The sequence below is a fragment of the Orycteropus afer genome, unplaced genomic scaffold, assembly GCF_000298275.1.
Source record: "Orycteropus afer afer isolate SDZICR_OR568_19922 unplaced genomic scaffold, OryAfe1.0 scaffold00005, whole genome shotgun sequence".
Classification (NCBI taxonomy): domain Eukaryota; kingdom Metazoa; phylum Chordata; class Mammalia; order Tubulidentata; family Orycteropodidae; genus Orycteropus; species Orycteropus afer.
The window spans coordinates 10448503-10469799 of NW_006921592.1; the positions used below are offsets into that span (position 1 = coordinate 10448503).

At 35.7% G+C, this 21297-nt stretch overlaps 1 protein-coding gene across 1 annotated transcript in view; it reads left to right on the top strand.

The window, feature by feature from the left end:
- The window catches only part of VPS13A (vacuolar protein sorting 13 homolog A), a 266157-nt gene that overhangs the window by 75445 nt on the left and 169415 nt on the right, over nt 1–21297 (top strand). Inside the window, exons 20-23 of the mRNA XM_042780717.1 lie at nt 4238–4374; nt 6783–6915; nt 9967–10084; nt 15876–16014. Coding sequence (XP_042636651.1) covers nt 4238–4374; nt 6783–6915; nt 9967–10084; nt 15876–16014 — 527 coding nt within the window. The remainder of the gene's footprint in view (nt 1–4237; nt 4375–6782; nt 6916–9966; nt 10085–15875; nt 16015–21297) is intronic.

Below are 21297 nucleotides of genomic sequence, written 5' to 3' on the forward strand. Positions count from 1 at the left end.
GTGGGGCTGGCGCGGGATCGGGCAGTGTTTCGTTCTGCTGTGCATGGGGTTGCTATGAGTCAGAAACGACTCGACGGCACTTAACAACAACAACAAAGTTTAATAATATATAAAGAGTTATTAGCTGTAACAAGTGTTGGCTTAGTATTCTAAATGATTACTTTAAAGAATATAAGAAGTGTAGATATAAGAAGCAGCCTCTAGCTAGGACTGAGATAGAGTTCCCAAGGAAGAAATTCTCTAAGAGTTGAGATTCAGACCTTATTAGAGAGGACGTGTCTGTGGCTTACTGAATGGCAGAGAAGTTATTCTCTGGGATTTTCTGATAGTAACCCTGTGATAGGGAAAGTTATCCATGAGGTGATGTTTCACTGGAGAACTCACTTTGCTATGAAACTGTTCAAGTGGGTGGTGGTGGGAGTTGCTAACTGTTAGGTGCTACCAGCCCTTGTGCATGAGCCTGGTGCTAGCCTGCCCCTTCCTCCTGCTCTCTATCTACTTCATTGCCAATTGGCAAAAGGAAACATTTAAAGTGCTCAGATCTGTTTTCACAGAGCAAGCAAAGTGGTGAATTTGGAGCATTGAGACACAGTAAATCAATAAGAGACCCAGATGCTGTAAAGGAAATGAGAATAATGGATTCCCTAACTTAGATTTGGTGGGGTGCTAGCAAATTACACTCTGAAAAAGTGACAGTAAGATGAAATGTTTGTGTAGTATCCACTCAGTTGAAGAATATAAGGAAGAACTTTCCATGCAGTGGTCGAGTGTGAAGGGGCTAACCTGGGATAGAATTTGGTGAATTTGTAAAGTGCTGAAAGATGGATTGTTTCTAATGCAGTAATTGTTTCTAGAAGTAAGCAGTAGTAAATTAGGGTAAGAGTGGAATGAGATGGTGCTAAAGAGGTATATTTTCAATTATGTAAAACCTTGAAGGTCACATTAAACAGTTTTTATTTTGTTTTAAGTGAAATGGGAAGTAGGGGAGAGACATGATAGACTTATTTTCAAAATAGAACAGAATATACCCCTTCCTCTCACCAGTACCACAAACCCTCCAAAACCCAGAGAGAGCACTGTGTCCTGATGTCAAGTGAGGCTTCAGTGGAAGTAAGGCTTAAGGTAGGACTTCCAGAGAGTATAGGACTTGTGTTTGTAGAGGAAAAAGTACATGAGATTGTTTTAGTTGAGAAATCCTTATATTGCAGATGGAAATTAAAGTAGAAAAAGGCTTACGTCTTGAATACCAGATTGTCTTGTGACTTCCATACCAAACTTATCCAGTCAACAACCATTAATATGACAATGTCATCTGTGTTTGAATCCAAATCATTTGGAAAAAACAAAACTGTGTTTTGTATCACATCTGCCCTTAAGCCCCATACTTACTGGTTGATCTTCAGAATTCTGTGACTTTCTGTTAATCTGTGTTTTAGCTCCTCTGTACCACCAACTCCCATTTTAAGAGGTTTCAGTTGAATCTGCTTCTCATAGTTTCTTCTCTGCCTGCCCCCACTAGAGCCTTACTTGGGCTAAGGTGATGCAATTTTGATATCAATTTCTCATATTTCACAGAAGAGGCATCTCAAATTTAGGCTAAAACACAACATATTTTAATTAAATTCTTCTCTTTTTTTTTTTGCCGCTAGCCTATATATCAGACCAGCTATCTCTTGGCACTTGACTTTCTTGCTTAGTATTTCTTATCAAGCTTTTCTTTGCTCTGACATTATATACATATATTAAATTTGAGTATCTTTTCAATATTAATCTATTATAACCCACTGTCATTGAGTCAATTTCGACTTGTAGTGACCCACTGCCCAACAAGGTTTCCAAGTCTGTAAATCTTTATGGAAGCAGACTGCTTCATCTTTCTGCTGCAGAGAAACTGGTAGGTTCAAACTGCTGACTTTTTCGTCAGCAGGCAAACACCTTAGCCAGTGTACCACCAGAGCTCCTTAATTATTATAAGTACCTTTAAAATACTGTCTTATTCAAACATATACTCTTTAGTAATAAATCTTTAATTTTGAAGATTATATTAAAATATACTAACCTTCCTACATTAAGTCTTTTAATTGTAATCCTTCATAATAGTGTATTAATATGGAGTCACAAAATGGAAAATGATTTCTTTTGGGTAGGAGAGACTCTTGACTGCAGTATGAGGATGTCTTAGTTATCTAGTGCTGCTATAATAGAAGTACCACAAGTAGATGGATTAATAAATAGACATTTATTCTGTCTACTTTATGAGGCTAGAAGTCCAAATTCAGGGTGCGCAGCTCTAAGGGAAAGCCTTTTCTTTCTGTTGGCTCTGTGGGAAAGATCTCTATGTATCTTGTTATTAATCTTCCCCTGGGTGTAGGAGGTTCTCAGTTCAGGGGCCCAGGTCCAAAGAATGGGTTCTGCTCCTGACTCTTCTTCCTTGGTGGTAGTAGGTCCCTCATTCTTTGCTTGTTTCTCTCCTGTTATCGCTTGTAAGATGAAAGATGATGCAGGTCATACCCCAGGGAAATTCCCCTTGCATTGGATCAGGTCTGTGACCTGGTTAAGAATGTTGCATCCCATCCTAATCCCCTTACGACTGATTGACTGATCACATTAGATCATATCATTGGGCATGATACGTCATTACGTAACTGCCAAACCACTGAGAATCATGGCCCAGCCAAATTGACACGTATTTTGGGGGGACACAGTTCAATCCATGACAGAGGGCATACACATTAAATAAACATCATTTGAATTTTTTCCATGTAGCTATTCAGAATTGCACATATCAGATTGTTATAATCATTTTTCATTTTCCATCATGATTCACATTTAAAAAAAAATGTGCCCTTAATGATAGTTCTTGTGTAGTGTTTTTTTTAAAACATCTTGCCTTTTATGAAGTAAGGAACTTTCTGCTTGAGTATCAGATCTCCTAAACTTCATAAAACAAAACTTCTTATATTTACTTAACCTGATTTAGTGATTACCCGCAGAATTTCCCCTTTAAGCTGGGCTTCCCTCTCATGGGATCATATATAATTTGTTTATATTTCTAAATGATGATGCTGGTTTTAGGGACTTGAATATAAAAATGGTATAAAATCTTAGGTAAATGAATTAATCAAATTTACTGGAATAAAACCTTAACTGAATGAAATACCCAAGGAATGAAGAACCCTGATTGGTTGCCTTTTCTGGTTTACACATGGTTTTACTGAAGGTGATTTAATAATTCAGTTTTTATTGTTTCAGAGTAATAACATAAAAATCAGGTATTCAATATGGTAGATATAGCTGTTTTGGTTACCCAGTGCTGTTCTGACAGGAATTATACCACAAATGGAATGGCTTGAACAAACAGGAGTTTATTCTCTTATAATTTTGGAGGCTTTAAGTCCAAGTTCAAAGTGCCAGGCTCTAGGGGCTAGGGGAAAGCCCCTCAACCTTGGGGGTCAGCTCTGCCTTCTGTTCCCAGCCCACTGAAGCTAGAGGCTTTTCTTCACTCGGACAGCTGATGGCTGCTGAGGCTGACAAGGCCAAGGCTGACAAGTAAAAAGACACAGTCCCAGTATTATTAAATCACACAGCAGGCCATTAATTCAAGTCCATTAAAAGTCCCAAGATCAGCAGAGCACGGCAGGCTGCTGAACGACTTGGGTATATATGCAAGGTTCAAGTGTGCCATAAGCTAGAGACTATTCCCAAAGATGTTTCTTAAATACAGGAAGCAGCCCACATCCCTAAAGCAGCTACTCAGCTGCTCCAATAGATTCCACCATGGAGTTAATTACCAATCTCACCATGGGGAATAACTACGTCTAGCTGACTAGCTGTTCAGCTGGGGCCAGCCAAGTTGACACACAAACTTAACTACCACAATAGCTATATTACGGTTATGTGTTGGAGAAAATCTGTATGGATTCTAATATGGTTGTTTTGAATAAATGTTTTATACCACTTCATTTATTTTAGATATACATCATTTCCCCAATTTTACTCAAATTTAATTTCTGGGTAAAGTAACTTCTTTGAGCACTCACTCCAAAAGTTTTATTTCCTTTGCAGTGTATAAATTAAAAATATTTTAAGTGTATATTGGAAATATTTTACTTAATGTCATTTAAAGATTAATACTAATTTCACATTTTCAGATTGTTATTAATTCATATGTTTAATAATTATCTATTTCTTGAATAATTTGTAAAAACTTCATGATGAGTATTTAAAATTTCTACAGGTCTACTGTATATTATTGAAACTCAGAAAGTTCTTGATCTCAAAATTAATTTGAAGGCATCATATATTATTGTCCCGCAAGATGGAATTTTTAGTTCTGCATCAAATCTACTTCTTTTGGATCTTGGTCATCTAAAGGTATATGCTCATAATATATATTTTATGATATGATAATTCAGGGTGTTTTCTTGTTTAAAATGCATTTTGTTCTTTAGAAAGTTTGCTTTGGTATGTTGAGTTTCAGATTTGTGGTAGATACTAGAATTTGAGAATTCATCCTTTCTTGTGAATAAAACATTGTTTCGTTTAATTACGTAATTTTCTTTCATTTCTGAAAGCAGATTGACCAATTGAATTCTGTTGCTCAGGAATAAACTTAAGAATTACATTTACAGTATAGATTTTCAGAGTCATGCTTGAGTAATTTATTTCCTTTTCAATTTTAATCTATTATGCGACTAATTGATATATATAGAATGGGAGGGAGTTTGAGAAGTAATCAAATTATAGCTTTCTCTCCCTGAAATTTTGTGTATATGTAACTGTATATATTGATATTTTAATATTTGTCTGCTTTACTGATCCTGAATTGAGAGAGGATTCTTGCATTTACCAAAGTCATTTCCTCTTCCTTCCAATTATATACTTATTTCTTCCCCAGTTTTGAATAGAGAATAATTATTTTCTTGTGTAGTTTCTAGATCAGCTTTGTTTAATGTAGTAACCAATAGTTATATGCATTTATTTAAATTTCAATTAATTAAAATAAAAAATTCTGTTCCTTAGTCACACTAGCAACATTCAAGAACTTAATAGGTAATCCAAGTAGCTGTAGTGGGTACTGCAGATTTAGAACATTTCTAATAACATAGAAAGTTCTACTGGACAGCTACAACAATTTTAAAGACCCAAGAAGGATGAATAATAATACAGTGGTCTGGCTACTTTACATATATGAGCCTTTCCTTAATATTAACATTCTCTCTTACTCTATTTTTCATTAAAAATTTTCACTTGATTATGCAGACACTCACTATATTTGTAATATTATAATAGAACATGTGCAGCTAATTGTTCATATTTGAAGTTCATTTTTGAAATGTTTCAGGAGCACTGTGAGATAGTGGAAGGAGTGGAGTATAAGGTTAGGAGTCTAAGGATACCTATCAAATTATGTGAGCTTATACAATTTGCTTAACTTCTTGCCTGAAATTCCTTATCTGTCAGAAATAATCAATTTTTTGACTGTCTATTTCACATGAGATATATAAAATAAAGACAGAAAAGTTAAATGTATGTGAAACCAAACCAAACCCATCACTGTCTAGTTGAATTTCAACTCATTGTGACCCTATAGGGCAGAGTAGAAGTACAGCATAGGGTTTCCAAAGCGGTAAATCTGTACAGAAACAGACTGTTAACATCTTTCTGCCTTGGAGTGGCTGATGGGTTCAGACCGCTGAGAGAATGGTTAGCAGCCAAAGTAGATTGCCCCATCGTGTATATACATACACACATACACATACCCTATATATTTGCATATGTATGCAAAAATTATACACACACATGTACATGCACATGAATAAGATCTTTGTATACTGTTGTGGAATCCCTAGGTTGTTTAAGTGAAAATATGTATAGTATGCAAAAGTGCCCCTGGATGGTGCAAGCGATTTGCTCTCAACTACTAACTTAAAGATTAGTGGTTCTGACCTACCCAGAGGCACTGCAGAAGAAAGACCTGGTGGTGATGTGCTTCCATAAAGATTACAACCAAGAAAACCCTATGGAGCAATTGTCCTCTGTAGCTCATGGAGTTGCCATGAGTCAGAATTGACTTGATGGCAACAAGATTGTCTGTAGTATGCCAAGAGAGGGAGGGATATGAATTGCCTGGGGTCACATAAATGACAGAGTTGGGACTAAAATTCAGCTATTCTAATACCTAATCCTGGGAGCTCTGGTAGTATAGTGCCTAAGGCACTTGACTGCTAACCAGAAGGCTGGCGCTTCAAACCCACCAGTCACTCCTTGGAAGGAAGACTGGGTGATCCACTTCCATTAAGATAATGCCTTGGAAACCCAAGGAGGGGTCGCTGTGAGTCGGGTCCGACTTGATGGCATATAACACCAACAGTGCCTAATTCTGGACTCTTCTACTTTTTATTATAAAGCTACTCACACACCTGCCGTTGTGCCTTAGAAACATTTTGTAAGCTAAGTTTGTCTCTTGATCTTGCTTTTAATGAAAAGTTTTCTTATCAGAGTTTAGTATTTTGTAGGTAATTATTCTCCACCAGTGATTTGATCCCTCTCTTTTAAAATAATGGGAAATATAATTTAATATGCAAAAATTCACTTTATACCTGATTTTCTTAAATACATTTTATGAATAAGGACATTTCTAATAGCTTTATAGTATATATTAGTTTATGAGCTTACCCTCTCTTAGTAAATTTTTATGATACATCTCTGAAAGATTAAAAACTTTATACTTAAACTTTTAAGTATTTTAGATAGTCTAAACTATTAAAATTAACTTTAAGGTGACAAGTAAAAATCGTTTGGAATTACCAGATGTAAAACCAGGTGAGGCCAATCTTGAAGAGATAATGCATAGAGCATATGATTCCTTTGATGTTCAGCTTACAAGCATACAGCTGCTTTACAGCAGAGTTGGTAAGTATGAAATGCATTCTTTATTGATTGATTTTGCTGAAATGATGAATTAGGGTTTTAGAGGCTTTTTGTAAAGACCTTCCTTCCTAAATGTTTCATTAATTCTTATTTTTTTAATTGGACTAACTCACTGCTGTCGATTAATTTCCGACTCATTGGTTTCCTCCATGGGTTTCCGAGGTGGTATCTTTATGGAAGTAGATTGCCCAGTCTTCCTTCTGAGGAATGGCTGGTGGTTGTGAATCGCCAGCCTTCTGCTTAGCAGTCAAATGCTTTAGGCACTATGCCACCAGAGCTCCTTTAAAATTAGAAACAATAGGAAAATTACTTAGACCAGTGATTCTCAACCATGACTGATTTTTGTCTCCCAGAAGCACTTTTCATTATCACAGTATGAAGGGGGACCATTGACATTTGTGGGTGTGACCAGGGATGCTACTAAATAACCTACAATACACAGGATAGTCCCCTACAACAAAGACTTACTTGGCTCTAAACATTAGTACTAAAGATGAAAAATTGTGATCTTGACCAATGTTTTCCAACTTTTGGCCAGTGTTGGAAAACATTGGCACATACTGAAAATTATATTTGTATGATACACTGAAATAACCAGAAGAGTCTACTCAAGGCTACAGGCAATCAGCGTAGGAACTCTGACAGCCCCAGACCATAGATAGTCATACAAAGACTGAGGGAGGGTATCTATCTTAGATATACCACTGTATCCCATTCAGGACCTCTGATGACGTGCCTAAGGCATTTGACTGCTAACCAGAAGGCTGGTGGTTCAAACCCACCAGCCACTCCTGGGAAGGAAGATTAGGCAATCTACTTCTGTAGTGATACCACCGAGGAAACTCAAGGAAGGTGTTGCTATGAGTTGGATCCAAATCAGTGTCAGTGAGTTTGGAGTTTGAGTACCCCATTCACTTTGGTCTACCAGATGAGAGTCTCTGATCCAGATCTAGTTTTTTAGGTGAGGTCAACAGAGTCAAAATTTCACCTGACAAGAACCACCAAAGAAATTAATAAAAGAGCCCAGTCTAGTTCACCCCTTTCCATTGTGCTATACTGCTTCTGAATCCCTGGAGTGTTAGTGAACATTCAAATAATTCGATAGAGTTTGATTGGGGGCTGTCCTAGAGATTTTGCTGTATATGAAAATGGTCAAAATTTAATTATCTGAGCTAATTAATGAAAAACAAAGACAGTGAGAATCCAAAGTAGTAGTTATTACAAATGTTAGTTTGTGTATGACTGGAACATTTTTTCTCTAATTATATTTGCTTTAGAGTAATGAACTTGGCTTCTATTTTTAACATTTTCCAGTTAGTTTGAAAGGCGATAAATGTAAATTTTTTTTAGAGGAAGTCCGTAAATTTATTTCAGGGAAGTAAATGATTATATTTGGTCTGTTTAAATGATATATTTGGTCACTAGTTTTTGAAGTTTGAGAATCATACCTCAGTTGTTATTTAAGACACTGAGATGCTTTTGGAAAGAAATTTTAAAGTATTTCATAGTCTGAAGGTTATTGTTTATTAAATGGCTTTTTGGAATTATATTTGTTAAGCATTAACTATTCTTAAATAATTGTATCTTTATTGAGCAGGGCTTTTTGACATTGTAGTTACTTTATATAATTGTAACAGACTCTTGATAAATTTGGAAACACATTTCTAAACATCTTTATTTTTTTAATTTGTAGAATGGGAAGTTACGGAAATATTTCATGTGTCTTAATATTGGTGGAGATGTCAAAATTGTAATCAAGTCCATTTTATCACCTGTCTCCAAGAGCTTAATCTTTTCTTGATTTGGTTTTTCTTGAGTAGTAAGAATTTTATCTGACTTGTAGGATTATTAGATTCAAATGAAATGTATATGAAAATGTATTTTTGGTGGTGGTGTGTGCCATTGGGTTGATTCTGACACATAGTGACCCTGTAGGGCAGGGTAGAACTATCTCATCCATAGGTTTTCCTAAGCTGTAATCTCTAAGGGAGCTGATTGTGAGGTCCTTTCTCCCATGGAGTTGCTGGTGGGTTCAAACTCTGACCTTTCAGTTAACAATTGTTTTTAACAATTGTGCCACCAAGGCTCTTGTGAAAATGCATGATGTTATATAAATTCCATTAATTTTAAAATACATTTTAAAATTATTTTTTTCTAACTGTAGAGGTAAAATAAGTCTATTGTAGAAAATCTGGATGATACACAAACAAAAAAGATTACCTTTTATCTTACTGCTCAGATATAAATACTGTTAACATTTTGTCGTATATCCTTTTAGTATATTTTTCAACGTGTGTGCCTGAGTATCTAGGATATACCTGTGTAATGTTGTGTGTGTATTTGTGAATACATTTTTTTTGCATGATTTATATAGTTTTCTATCTTGATGTTTCTTTTATTCACTAGCATTGTTTTGAGCACTTGAATTCATGATTTCTGTGCATATAGTATTACAAGGTTATGCATGTAATATTCTGCTCTACCATTAAGTTATCAAACATTTTGGTTTGTAACACTGCAGTGAATGTCGCCGTAGGGTCCTGTGTTAGGTGACCTGGGTGAGAATTCCAGCCTTTTGGTCATAGGCAAATTATAAGGGTTGTTGTGAGAATTAAATGAAAGTTTAAATATTGCCTAGAAGAATGCCTGTTATAAATCTTGGGTAAATGATAGCTTCTATTAGTTATTACTTCATACTCTTATACCTTCTTTATTATTGCCTTATTGCCACACTCAGTAGGTAAGGTATCTGATTGATGTACTGAATGTCAGTGGATTTTATTTTTTGGTAAACATTTTCCTATTGAAACATAGAGTTTTGTGAAGCAACAGAAGGAAAATGATGAAAGAGGAAAAAAATTTACCTGCTGATTGTATGTGTCCGAGAATGTAATGTTATTATTAACTGTATATAAGAAGAGTTCCCTCCCATCATGCATTGTGTGACTATGTAAAGTATTAATAGTAATTTTATGTCTTGTGTGTTTTTCAAATTTTACATGTGATAAAATATGCACTGTTTTCTGTAATTAGGTGATAATTGGAAAGAAGCACGAAAACTCAATGTATCGACACAGCATATTTTGGTACCTATGCAGTTCAATGTGGAACTCTCTAAGGCCATGGTTGTGACAGATTTAAGGATGCCCAAGTATGTATTGCCTATTTCATGTGGTTGTTAATTTTCTCAGTAATTTTGCAGCTAAGGAAATACTATATTTAATTGATTCTAAAGGTATTATAAGATACATCATTAAGATTATGCTTCACTAAATTTAAAAAAAAAAAAAAAGTCGTTATGGGAAAATTAAAAAGATATCCCTAAATAAAACCTGGTCTCCAAAGGATAACATCATTAGCATAATGGTGGAAAATAAATAAATGGTGAAAGGGACAGCAAGAGTGAAAGGAGAAAAACTTTCTTCACTGAACCTGTGTTGGTTTGCTGTGTTCTCCCCAAACAACACACACAGAATTTTTGAAGTGTTCTCACATTTTAAGTTCCCCAAGGGGACTGAAAAGGAGCTCTGCTGGTGTAGTGGTTAAATCATATGGCTACTGACCAAAAGGTCGGTTGTTCAAACGCACCAGCAGCTCCATGGGAGAAAGATGAGGCAGGTGACTTCTGCAAAGATTTACAGCCTTGGAAACCCTATAGGGCAAATCTGTTCTGTCCTATAGTGTGTTATGAGTCAGAATCAACTTGATGGCAGTGGGTTTGGTTTTGGTTTAAGGGGACTAGTAGAAGTAAATACAAATCTTAAAAGGTGGGTGTAAGTTAGGTTTATAGTGATTATAAATCATTAATTAAGATTCACTTGAATTTCAGAGATGTTAAAGTATGAAAGAAAAACATCAAACTGGGATTTCCTGGTTAGGTCAGTATAGATAGTTTCATTCACTTATATGCTGCCTCGGAAACCCAAGGAGGGGTCGCTATGAGTTGGGTCCGACTTGATGGCACATAACAGCAACAACAACAACATATGCTGCTTAATTTGTTTAATAAATATTAGTAACAGTGGTTTTTGAATTACATATTAAAATTTCTGTCTGAAATGTAGCTTCAATAATCCTTGACCAAGCAAGAATCTTAATATAGTTCTTAACCAGTCTTAGGTTTAATTAATCTCTTAACTTATAAGGTAAATCTCCCCTTTATTTTATATACTACCCTGAACTGATGAGCTCTTAGACTTCAAGACTCTGGATTGTTGTCAGTTTGTTGTGATATGATATGGGAAGCTGTGCCACTGGTATTTCAAGTGCTAGCAGGTTACCCATGGTGGAGCAGGTTGCCCATGGTGGAACAGGTTTCACCAGAGCTTCCAGACTAAGGCAGATGAAGAAGAACCTGGCAGTCTACTAAAAAATTGGCCAGTGAATATTGCCTGATAACAGTGCCAAAAGATGAGCCCCTCAGGTTGGAAGTCACTCAAAATATGAGTGGGCAAGAGTTGTCTCCTAGAGTAGAGTCAGCCTTAATGATGTGGATGGAGAAAGCTTTGGGACCTTCCTTTGCTGATTTGGCACAACCCAAAATGAGAAGAAACAGCTGTAAATATTCATTAATAATTGTATCAGCATGTATGGAGTATGATTCTAGGAAAATTGGGAGTCATCAGAAATGAAATAGACTACATAAAGATCAGTATCCCACCCATTAGTGAGCAGAAATGGATTGGTGTTGGCCATTTTGAATTGGATGATTGTATGGTCTACTATGCCAGGAATGGTAGATTAAAGAAGAATAGTGTCACATTCATTATCAAAAAGAACATTTCAAGATCTGTCCTGAAGTACAGTGCTGTCAGTGATAGCATAATATCCATATACCCACAAGGAAGACCAGTTAATACGACTGTTATTGAAGTTTATGTACTACCCCTAATGCCAAAGATGGAGAAATTAAAGTTTTTTTTTTGTTTGTTTGTTTTTTAACCAATTTATGCAGTCTGAGATTGACAGATGTGCAATCAAGATGAGTTGGTAATTACTGGTGATGAGAATTATAAAAGCTGGAAACAAAGAAGGATTGGTAGTTGAAAAATATGGCCTTAGTGATGGAAATGATTCTGGAGATTGCATGATAGAATTTTGCAAGACCAACAACTTATTCACTGGAAATACTTTTTTCAACAACATGAATGTTGACTATACCCATGGACCTTGCTGGTGTAATACCAAAAAGCAAACCAAACTCACTGCTCTTGAGTTGATTCTGACTCATAGTGACCCCATTGGGTTTTGAAGGCTATAAATCCTCATGAAAGCAGACTGCCTCGTCTTTCTTCTGTGGAGCTGCTGGTGGGTTCAAACCACTGACCTTCTGGGTAACCGCCAAATGCTTTAACCACTACACCACCAGAGCTCCTTGGATGGAATACAGAGGGATCAAATTGCCTCCATCTGTGGAAAGGGGTGTTAGAGAAACTCAATATCACCAATCAGAAAGAGGCCAGGGGCTAATTACAGAACAGACCATCAGTTACTCATAAGAAAGCTAAAGTTGAAGCTGAAAAAAAATTAAAACAAATGCACAAGAGCCAAAGCATGACCTTCAGTATATTCCACCTGAATTTAGAGGCCATCTGAAGAACAGATTTGACACATTGAACACTAATGACTAAAGACTAGACATTAATGACATCATACATCAAGAAAGCAAAAGGTCATTAAAAAGACAGGAAAGAAAGAAAAGACCAAAATAGATTTCATGAGAGATTTTGAAATAAGATCTTGAGTGTAAAACAGCTAAAGCCAAAGAAGAAATGAAATAAAAGAGCTGACCAGAAGATTTCAAAGGGTAGGATCAGCATTAGAGGAAGACTCATTAACAGCCTGCCTTGTGCAAATGATATGCGCTTGCTTGCTGAAAATAAAGACTACTTGAAACACTTACTGATGAAGACCAAAGCCCTTCAGTATGGATTACACCTCAGCATAAAGAAAACAATCCTCACAACTGAACCAATAAGCAATATCATGATAAAGAGAAAATGTTACAGTTTTCAAGGATTTCATTTTACTTGGATACACAATCATTGCGCATGGAAGCAGCAGTCTTCAAGAAGTCAAGTGACATATTGCACTGGCCAAATCTGCTACAAAGAACTCTTTAAAGTATTAAAGAGCAAAGATGTCACTTTGAAGACTAAAGTACACCTCATCTAAGCTGTGGACAGTGAATAAAGAAGACCACAAAAGAATTGATACATTTGAGTTGTAGTGTTGGTAGAGAATATTGAATATACTGTGGACTGCTAATAGAATGAACAGGTTTATCTTGGAAGAAGTATAGCCAAATGCTCCATAGATGTGAGAATGGCTTAAATTTGTGTCTCATACTTTGGTCATGTTATCAGGACGGACTGTTCCCTGGAGAAGGAGATGATGCTTGGTAAAGTAGAGGTTCAATGAAAAAGGTGAAGACCCTTAATGAGATGAATTGACATTGTGGCTGAAACTGTGGGCTCAAGCATAGCAAAGATTGTGAGGATGATGCAGAACCAGGCACTGTTTGATTATTTTGTACATAGGGTCTTTATGAGTTAAAATCAACTCAATGTACCTAACGACAACAATATTTCTTATCAGTCACCTGTTTGTCGGTTTGTCATACTGTGGTGGCTTACATTTTACTATAATGCTGGAAGCTATGCTACTGGTATTTCAAATATCAGTAGGTCATGCAAGGTGGACAAATTTAAGTGGAGCTTCCAGACTAAGACAGACTAGGATGAAAGACTTAGCACTCTTCTTCCAAAATATCAGCCAAAGAAAATTCTGAGTTACAACACAATATTGTCCAAAATAGTGCTGAAGATTTGCCCAAAATGTACTTAAAATACAGTGGCCACAACAATGGACTGTACATACCAACAATCATAAAGGTAGTGCAGGACTGTACGGTGTTTTGTTCTGTTGTACATGGGTTGGCCGTATGTTAGAGTCAACTCAACAGCACTAGCAGGAACAGCAGTATTTCTTGTAAAGCTTTTTAAAGAGGAAGGGTATATCTGGTTTCCTGCGGTAATTATGAGTATGAATGGTCTTTTTTTTTTAAATTTGAACAAAGTGTAAATACTTTTCCTTTTTGGTTGGTCAGTATGCTAGAATTTAGGAAATTACTGAGTACCAGAAGAGAAGGAGATGATTTTCTTCTGATGAAAAAAAAAAAAGTGTATTTTATTTTGCTTTGAACTTGATCTATAAGTAGGGAAAACTTAGGTCCTGTGATGCAGGGCATATATATAGGTTTTCAAGAATTATAATAATTGATTTTAAAATAGGTATTTATATGTAGATAAAGGTGATGTGAGATTATGAGATATTAATTCAGTGCAAACTAAAAAAAAAAAAAACCAAATGCAGTACTGTCGAGTAAGATCTGACTCATAGCTACCCCTCCTTGGGTTTCCAAAGCAGTATCACTGTGGAAGTAGATTGCCCAACCTTCCTTCTGAGGAGTAGCTGGTGGGTTCGAACCGCCACCCTTCTGGTTAGCAGTTAAATGCCTTAGGCACTATGCCACCCGAGCTCCTTAATTTAGTACAGGGATTGGAAAACTTTTTCTTTACAGTTCCAGATAATAAATATTTTATTTAGAAGGCCATTGAGTCTCTCTCTGTCACAACTACTCAACTCGGCTTTGGTATCACAAGACCTACCATAAACAATGCATAAATTTCTGTAAATGACTTTATTCCTGTAAAACATTATTTACAAAAAGAGGTTGCAAACTGGATTTGGCCCAAAGACTGTAGTTTGCCAACCCCTGGTCCGGTGCGTTACAAACAAACATGACAAAGACAATTGAAAAATTACCAGTAAAGACCTTTTAAATAGTACAGAAATGATGCTGAAATGTATATACATTAAGAGTAGAGAAGTGTGACTAATGTAATCACAGGCCAGAAAATGCAGGGATTTATAAAGATGAATTCTGAGAGGTTATTTGGTTTTGATTGCATGAAGTCGTGAGCCATATAAAGTGAAATGGTATTATTTAAAATCCTAGAACTCTGAAACTGTCAGACACCTTCATTTGAAATTTGAGCTGAATAAATTTAAGACAAATAAAGGGACTTTTGTGGTATTCTTTTGACACCATCATCTTTAGGTTGTACAACTTGCATGTTTAAGGAAATTCTAAAGAAGCTTCCTTAATAGGACTGGTCTATAAGTGTAACCAAGTTAAACTACGATGTATGGGATTACTTTCAAATATTCAGGCTATTGTATAAAAGAAAGTTTATAATTTTTTGTAGGAATTCTGTTATATTTTTAGAAGGATTCTTTAGTAGTCAATGTGTGTAAATTGAAAAATCAGTTGTAGGAAAATCTAAGGAAATAAATGGTGAATAAAAACTTTCTCTCTGATGTCTGGCTCTTTTTAATTCTTATTTTGCATCTTAAGCAAGGAGGCTAAGACAGCTAAAAGAATAAATTAATAAAACACTCAGATCTGGTTTTGAATCATGGTTTTACGATATAATCTCTTAGATAAATTACTTGAGCATGCTAACCTTGTATTCCTTATCTATAATAGGGAACAGACACAGTTTGTGAGGACTGTTTGTACTAACTCATATACAGTGCTTTGCACACTGCCTATTGCATAATAAGCACTTGATAAATATTAATTGTCCATTGTATTTGGCAGATAATCAAAGGACAATAAATGTAATAATAACAGAAAATAAGCCTCTGGAAAATGATGATGTTAAGTCATCCATTGAAAGTGGATAGTTAGGTAAAATGGACATTAGAGTAGAGTGGGGGGAGGGAATTTGGCTCATGGACTATGTAGATAATTTTTAATACTTAAAATTACATTTAATTGCATTATAATAATTTGAGGGGAACAGTCTTCATTTTATTTAATTCATTTAAATTATAATGAAAGTTGCCTTATAATGATTCCTGTCTTTTTTAAACAGATTCAAGATTTTTGGAAAGTTACCCCTCATTTCTTTACGTGTCTCAGATAAAAAGCTACAAGGAATAATGGAATTAATTGAAAGCATTCCAAAACCTGAACATATACCTGATGAACCTGCCCCTGGCAAATCACTTCAGGTACAGTTACTTTCAAAATTAATAAAAACATGAATTAAAATAGAAATTCCACACATAATATTTGATAAAACCACAGAAATATCAGATAAAATAATACTACAATGACCATTTGGATATATGCTCTTGTGAAATGCTAGTTAAATTCTTCAGTTTCTGTTGGATTGTCTATAGAATTTCTTTATATATTCTGAATACAAGCCCTTTGGAGTTGTGTGTTACAAATACTTTCTCCATTCTGTGGCTTCCTTTTCACTACTATTTTTTCAAATGGTGGTGAAATATATATATATATATAAAACAAAAACATTTGTCATTTTTACATATACAATCAAGTGACATTAATTACATTCACCATAATATATAACCATCACCGCTGTTTCCAAATTTTTTTGATCACCCTTAACAGAAACTCATACCTTTTCAGCAGTAACTCCTCATTTCCCCTCCTGTCCATCCCTGGTAGCCACTAATAAACTTTAGCCTGTATGCATTTCCCTACTCTTGTTGTTGTTGTTGTTATGTGCCGTCGAGTCAGCCCTGACTCATAGCGACCCCTCCTTGGGTTTCCAAGGCAGTATCACTACGGAAGTAGGATTGCCCAACTTTCCTTCCGAGGAGTGGCTGGTGGGTTTGAACCGCCAGCCTTCTGGAGCAGTCAAGTGCCTTAGCCACTATGCTACCAGAGCTCCCTTCCCTACTGTAGATAGGTCATATAAATAATATCATACAGCATTTGTCCTTCTCTGTCTGACTTCCTCATTCAACATAGTGCTTCAAGGTTCATGTTGTATCATGTATCATAAATTAATTTCTCTTTATAACTGAATAGCATTCCATCATATGACTATACCACATTTTGTTTATACATTCTTTTTTTTATATACTTGGGTTGTTCCCAGTTTTTGACCATTGTAAATAGTGCTGCAGTGAACGTTTCTCTACAAGTATCTGCTTGCATCCCTGCCTTCAAGTCTTTTGGGTATATAAAGGTAAATAGGGTAATGAAGTGGAATTGCTGTGCCATATGTTAATTTTATGTTTAATTTTTGAGGAACTGCCAAATTTACGCAATGGCTTCAGCATTTTACAATCCCACAAGGAAGGTGTGAGGGTCCAATTTGTTGCTGACATTTGTTGTTTTCTGATATTAGCCATCTGAGTGGATGTCAAGTGGTATCTCATTGTGAGGTCTTTTTTTTAGTAAAAAATATATATATATAACTACACATTTTTTGCCATTTCAGCCATTTTTTCACTGACATGAATTATCTCCATTATGTTGTGTAGACATCACCCCTATCCATTTCCAAATTTTTTCATCTTTCTTAACAGAAATTTAGTGTCCTGTAAGCAGTAAGTCCCAATTTCCTTGTCCCACCTGCCCCTAGTAACCACTGATAAACTTTAGTTTCTATGAATTTGCCTATTGTAGATACTTCATGTTAAGTGGGATCATATAGTATTTTTCCTTTTGTGTCTGACTTACGTGACTTAGCATAATGTTTCAAAGACATGTCCTTGTTGTAGCATGTATCATAGCTTATGATTGAATAATATTCCATTGTATGAATATACCATATTTTGTTTATTCATTCATCTATTCATGGACATTTGAGTTGTTTCCACTTTTTAGCTGTTGTGAGTAGAGCTAGCATGAACATTGATGTACAAGTATTTGTTTGTGTTCCTGCTCATTGTGGTTTTGATTTGCATTCCCTAATGAGTAATGATGTTGAGCATCTTTTCATGTGTTTATTCACCAGTTGTCTGTTGTCTTTGGTAAAATGTTTAAGTTCTTTGCCCATGTTTAAACTTTTTTTTTTAATTAGTTTGTCTTTTGTTTTTGCATTATAGGAGTTCTTAATATATTCTAGATATTAAAGTCTTATCAAATATATATTTCCCAAATATTTTCTCCCATTATGTATGGTGTCTTTTTACTTTGTTGATTAAAGCTCTTTGATGTACAAATTTTTAATTAGATAAAGTCCCATTTACCTATTTTGTCTTGTGTTGCTCCTGCTTTTAGTCTCATATCTAAGAATATGTTGTCAAAAACTAGATTCCAAATCATTACTCTTTTGTTCTAAGAGTTTTATAGTTTTAGTTCTTACATTTAGATCACTGATTCACTTTTTCTTAATTTCCCTATATGCTATGAGGTATGAGTTCTGCTTCATTTTTTACCATGTGGAAAATCAATTGTCCCAGAGCCATTTATTGAACAGACTGTTCTTTCCCCATTGAATGGGCTTAGCACCCTTCTCAAAAATCAGTTGGCCATAGATATATGGGTTTATTTCTGGAATCTCGGTTTTGATTAGTTTTATAATACATTTTGAAATGAGAAAGTATGAGTCTTCCTACTTTGGTCTTCTTTTTCAAGATTGTTTTGGCTACTTAGGACTCCTTGCAGTTCCATATGAACTTAGGGGTTAGCTTTTCCGTTTCTTCGGAGAAGGTGTTAGAATAATGATGAGGATTATGTTGAATCTGTAGATTGCTTTGAGTAGTATTGATATCTTAACAATGTAAGTCTTTCTATCTGTGGACATGGAACATCAGTCCATTTATATAGGTCTTCTTTAATTTCTTACAATGTTTTATAATTTTCAGTGTGCAAGTCTTTCACTTCCCTAGTTAAATTTATTCCTAGGAATTTTATTCTTATAGATGCTGTTATAAATGGAATTGTTTTCTTAATTTCCTTTTCATGTTGCTCATTGCTGTTATATGGAAGCTCTGGTAGCATAGTGCCTAAGGTATTTGACTGCTAACCAGAAGCCTAATGGTTCAAAGCCACCAGCCACTCCTCGGAAGAAAGGTTGGGCAATCTACTTCCGAAGTGATACTGCCTTGGAAACCCAAGGAGGGGTCACTATGAGTCAGATCTTACTCGATGGCAGTGAGTTTGTTTTTTTGTTTTTTTATTGTTATATAGAAACCCAATGGAGTTTTGAATATTGGCCTTGTACCCAGCAGCTTTGCTGAATTCATTTATCAGCTCTAGCCACCTGTCTTGTGGGTTCCTTGGGATTTTCTACATATGGGATCATGTCTTCTATAAATAGGGATAGTTTTACATCTGCCTTTCCAATTTGTGTATCTTTTAATTATTTATTTTTGCCTAATTCCTCTGGCTAGGACTTCTAATACAACATTGAATAACACTGATGAGCAGACACCATCAGATCACTGGTGATGTTAAGGGGAAAGTCTTTTTCTGTTGAGTATGGTGTTAGCTGGGTGTTTTTTCATAAATACTCCTTGCTGAAGAATTTTCTTTCTATTTCTATCTTGTTAAGTGTTTTATCATGAAAGGGTGATGGATTTTGTCAATGCCTTTCGGTGTCAATTGAGATTCACATATTATAGTTAATGGATTTTTTACAAAGGTGCCAAGATAATTAAGTGGGAGAATAGTCTTTACAACAAATAGTGCTAAAATCACTGGATTTGTGTAGATAAAAAGAAACCTCAACCCTTATCTCATACCATAGACAGAAATTAAATTGAATTGGAACACAGACCTAAATATAAAGACTAAAACTTATAAAGTTTTTAGAACAAAAAACATAAGAGAAAATCTTTCTGTTGTTAGGTAAAAATACCTTATGATACAAAAATCACAAATGAGAGAAGAAAAAGATAGATAAATTGGACTTCTTCAAAATTAGAATATTTTGCTTTTTGAAAGACAGTATTTAAAAAATGAAAACCCAAGCCATATTTTGGGAAAAAATGTTTGTAATACATACATCTAGCAAAAAACGAACACTTGATTATACTCATGAGGAACCTGTACCTTGACCAGGAGGCTGTCATTCAAGCTGAACAAGGGGATATTACATAGTTTAAAATCAAGAAGGGAGTGCGTCAGGGTTGTATCCTTTCCCCATACTTATTCAATCTATATGCTGAGCAAATAATCCGAGAAGCTGGACTATATGAGGAAAAATGTGGCATCAGGATTGGAGGAAGAATCATTAACAACCTGAGATACGCTCATGACACAACTTTGTTTGCTGAAAGTGAGTATGACTTGAGGCACTTACTGATGAAGATTGAAGAACACAGTCTGCAGTATGAATTACATCTCAATTAAAGAAAACAAAAATCCTCACAACTGGACCAATAAGCAGCATCATGATAAATGGAGAAAAGATTGAGGTTGTCAAGGAATTCACGTTGCTTGGTTCTATAATAGATGCCAGTGGAAGCAGCAGTCAGGACATTAGACGACATGTAGCACTGGGCAGGTCGGCTGAGAAGGAACTCTTTCAAGTGCTGAGGAGCAAGGATGTCTCCTTGAGGACTAAGGTGTGCCTGACACGGGCCATGATATTTCCAATCACCTTGTATGCATGTGAGAGCTGGACAATGAATAAGGAAGACCGAAGAAGAGTTGATGCTTTTGAGTTGTGGTGCTGGCGAAGAATGCTGAAAGTACCACAGACTGCTAAAAGAACTAACAGATCTGTCCTGGAGGAAGTGCAGCCAAGATGCTCCTTGGAAGTGAGAATGGCCAGACTTCGTCTCACCTATTTTGGTCATGTTGTCAGAGGGGACCATTCCCTGGAGAAGGATGTCATGCTTGGTAAGGTGGAGGGTCAATGAAAGAGGGGAAGGTCTTTGATGAGATGGATTGACATGGTGGCTGCGACTGTGGGCTCAAGTATAGCAAGGATCATGGAGCTAGCGTGGGATTGGGCGGTGTTTCATTCTGCTGTGCTTGGGGTCGCTATGGGTCGGAAACAATGGCACTTAACAACAACAGCAAAAAACTTACATCTCAAATATATAAGAAGAGAAGCATTCCAGTTAGAAATGGGAAAACAAGCACATGAAAAGATATTCCACTTTATTACTGTGCAGAGAAATGCAAGTCAAAACTATATTGAGATACCAATACTTGTTTATTAAAATGTCTAAAAATAAAAAGAATGACCATATCATGTCAAAATATTGACATGGTAAGCATTAAGAACTCTCATATATTGCTAGTGGAACTTTTAAATGGCATAACCACTTTAGAAAAGGTTTGGCAGTTTCTCATACAGTTAAACATTACTTAACCATGTGACATAGATGGTCTACTAGATTTTTATCCAAAAGAAATAAACACGTGTACCCCCTAAAAGATGTAACAAATATGTTAAGAGCAGCATTAGTCATAATAGTAAAAGCTGGAAACAATCCAACTATCAAGGTGAATCAATTAAAAATAGTAGTATAGTTGTTCCTCAGTATCCATGGTGATTGGTTCCAGGTCCCCCCCCCCCC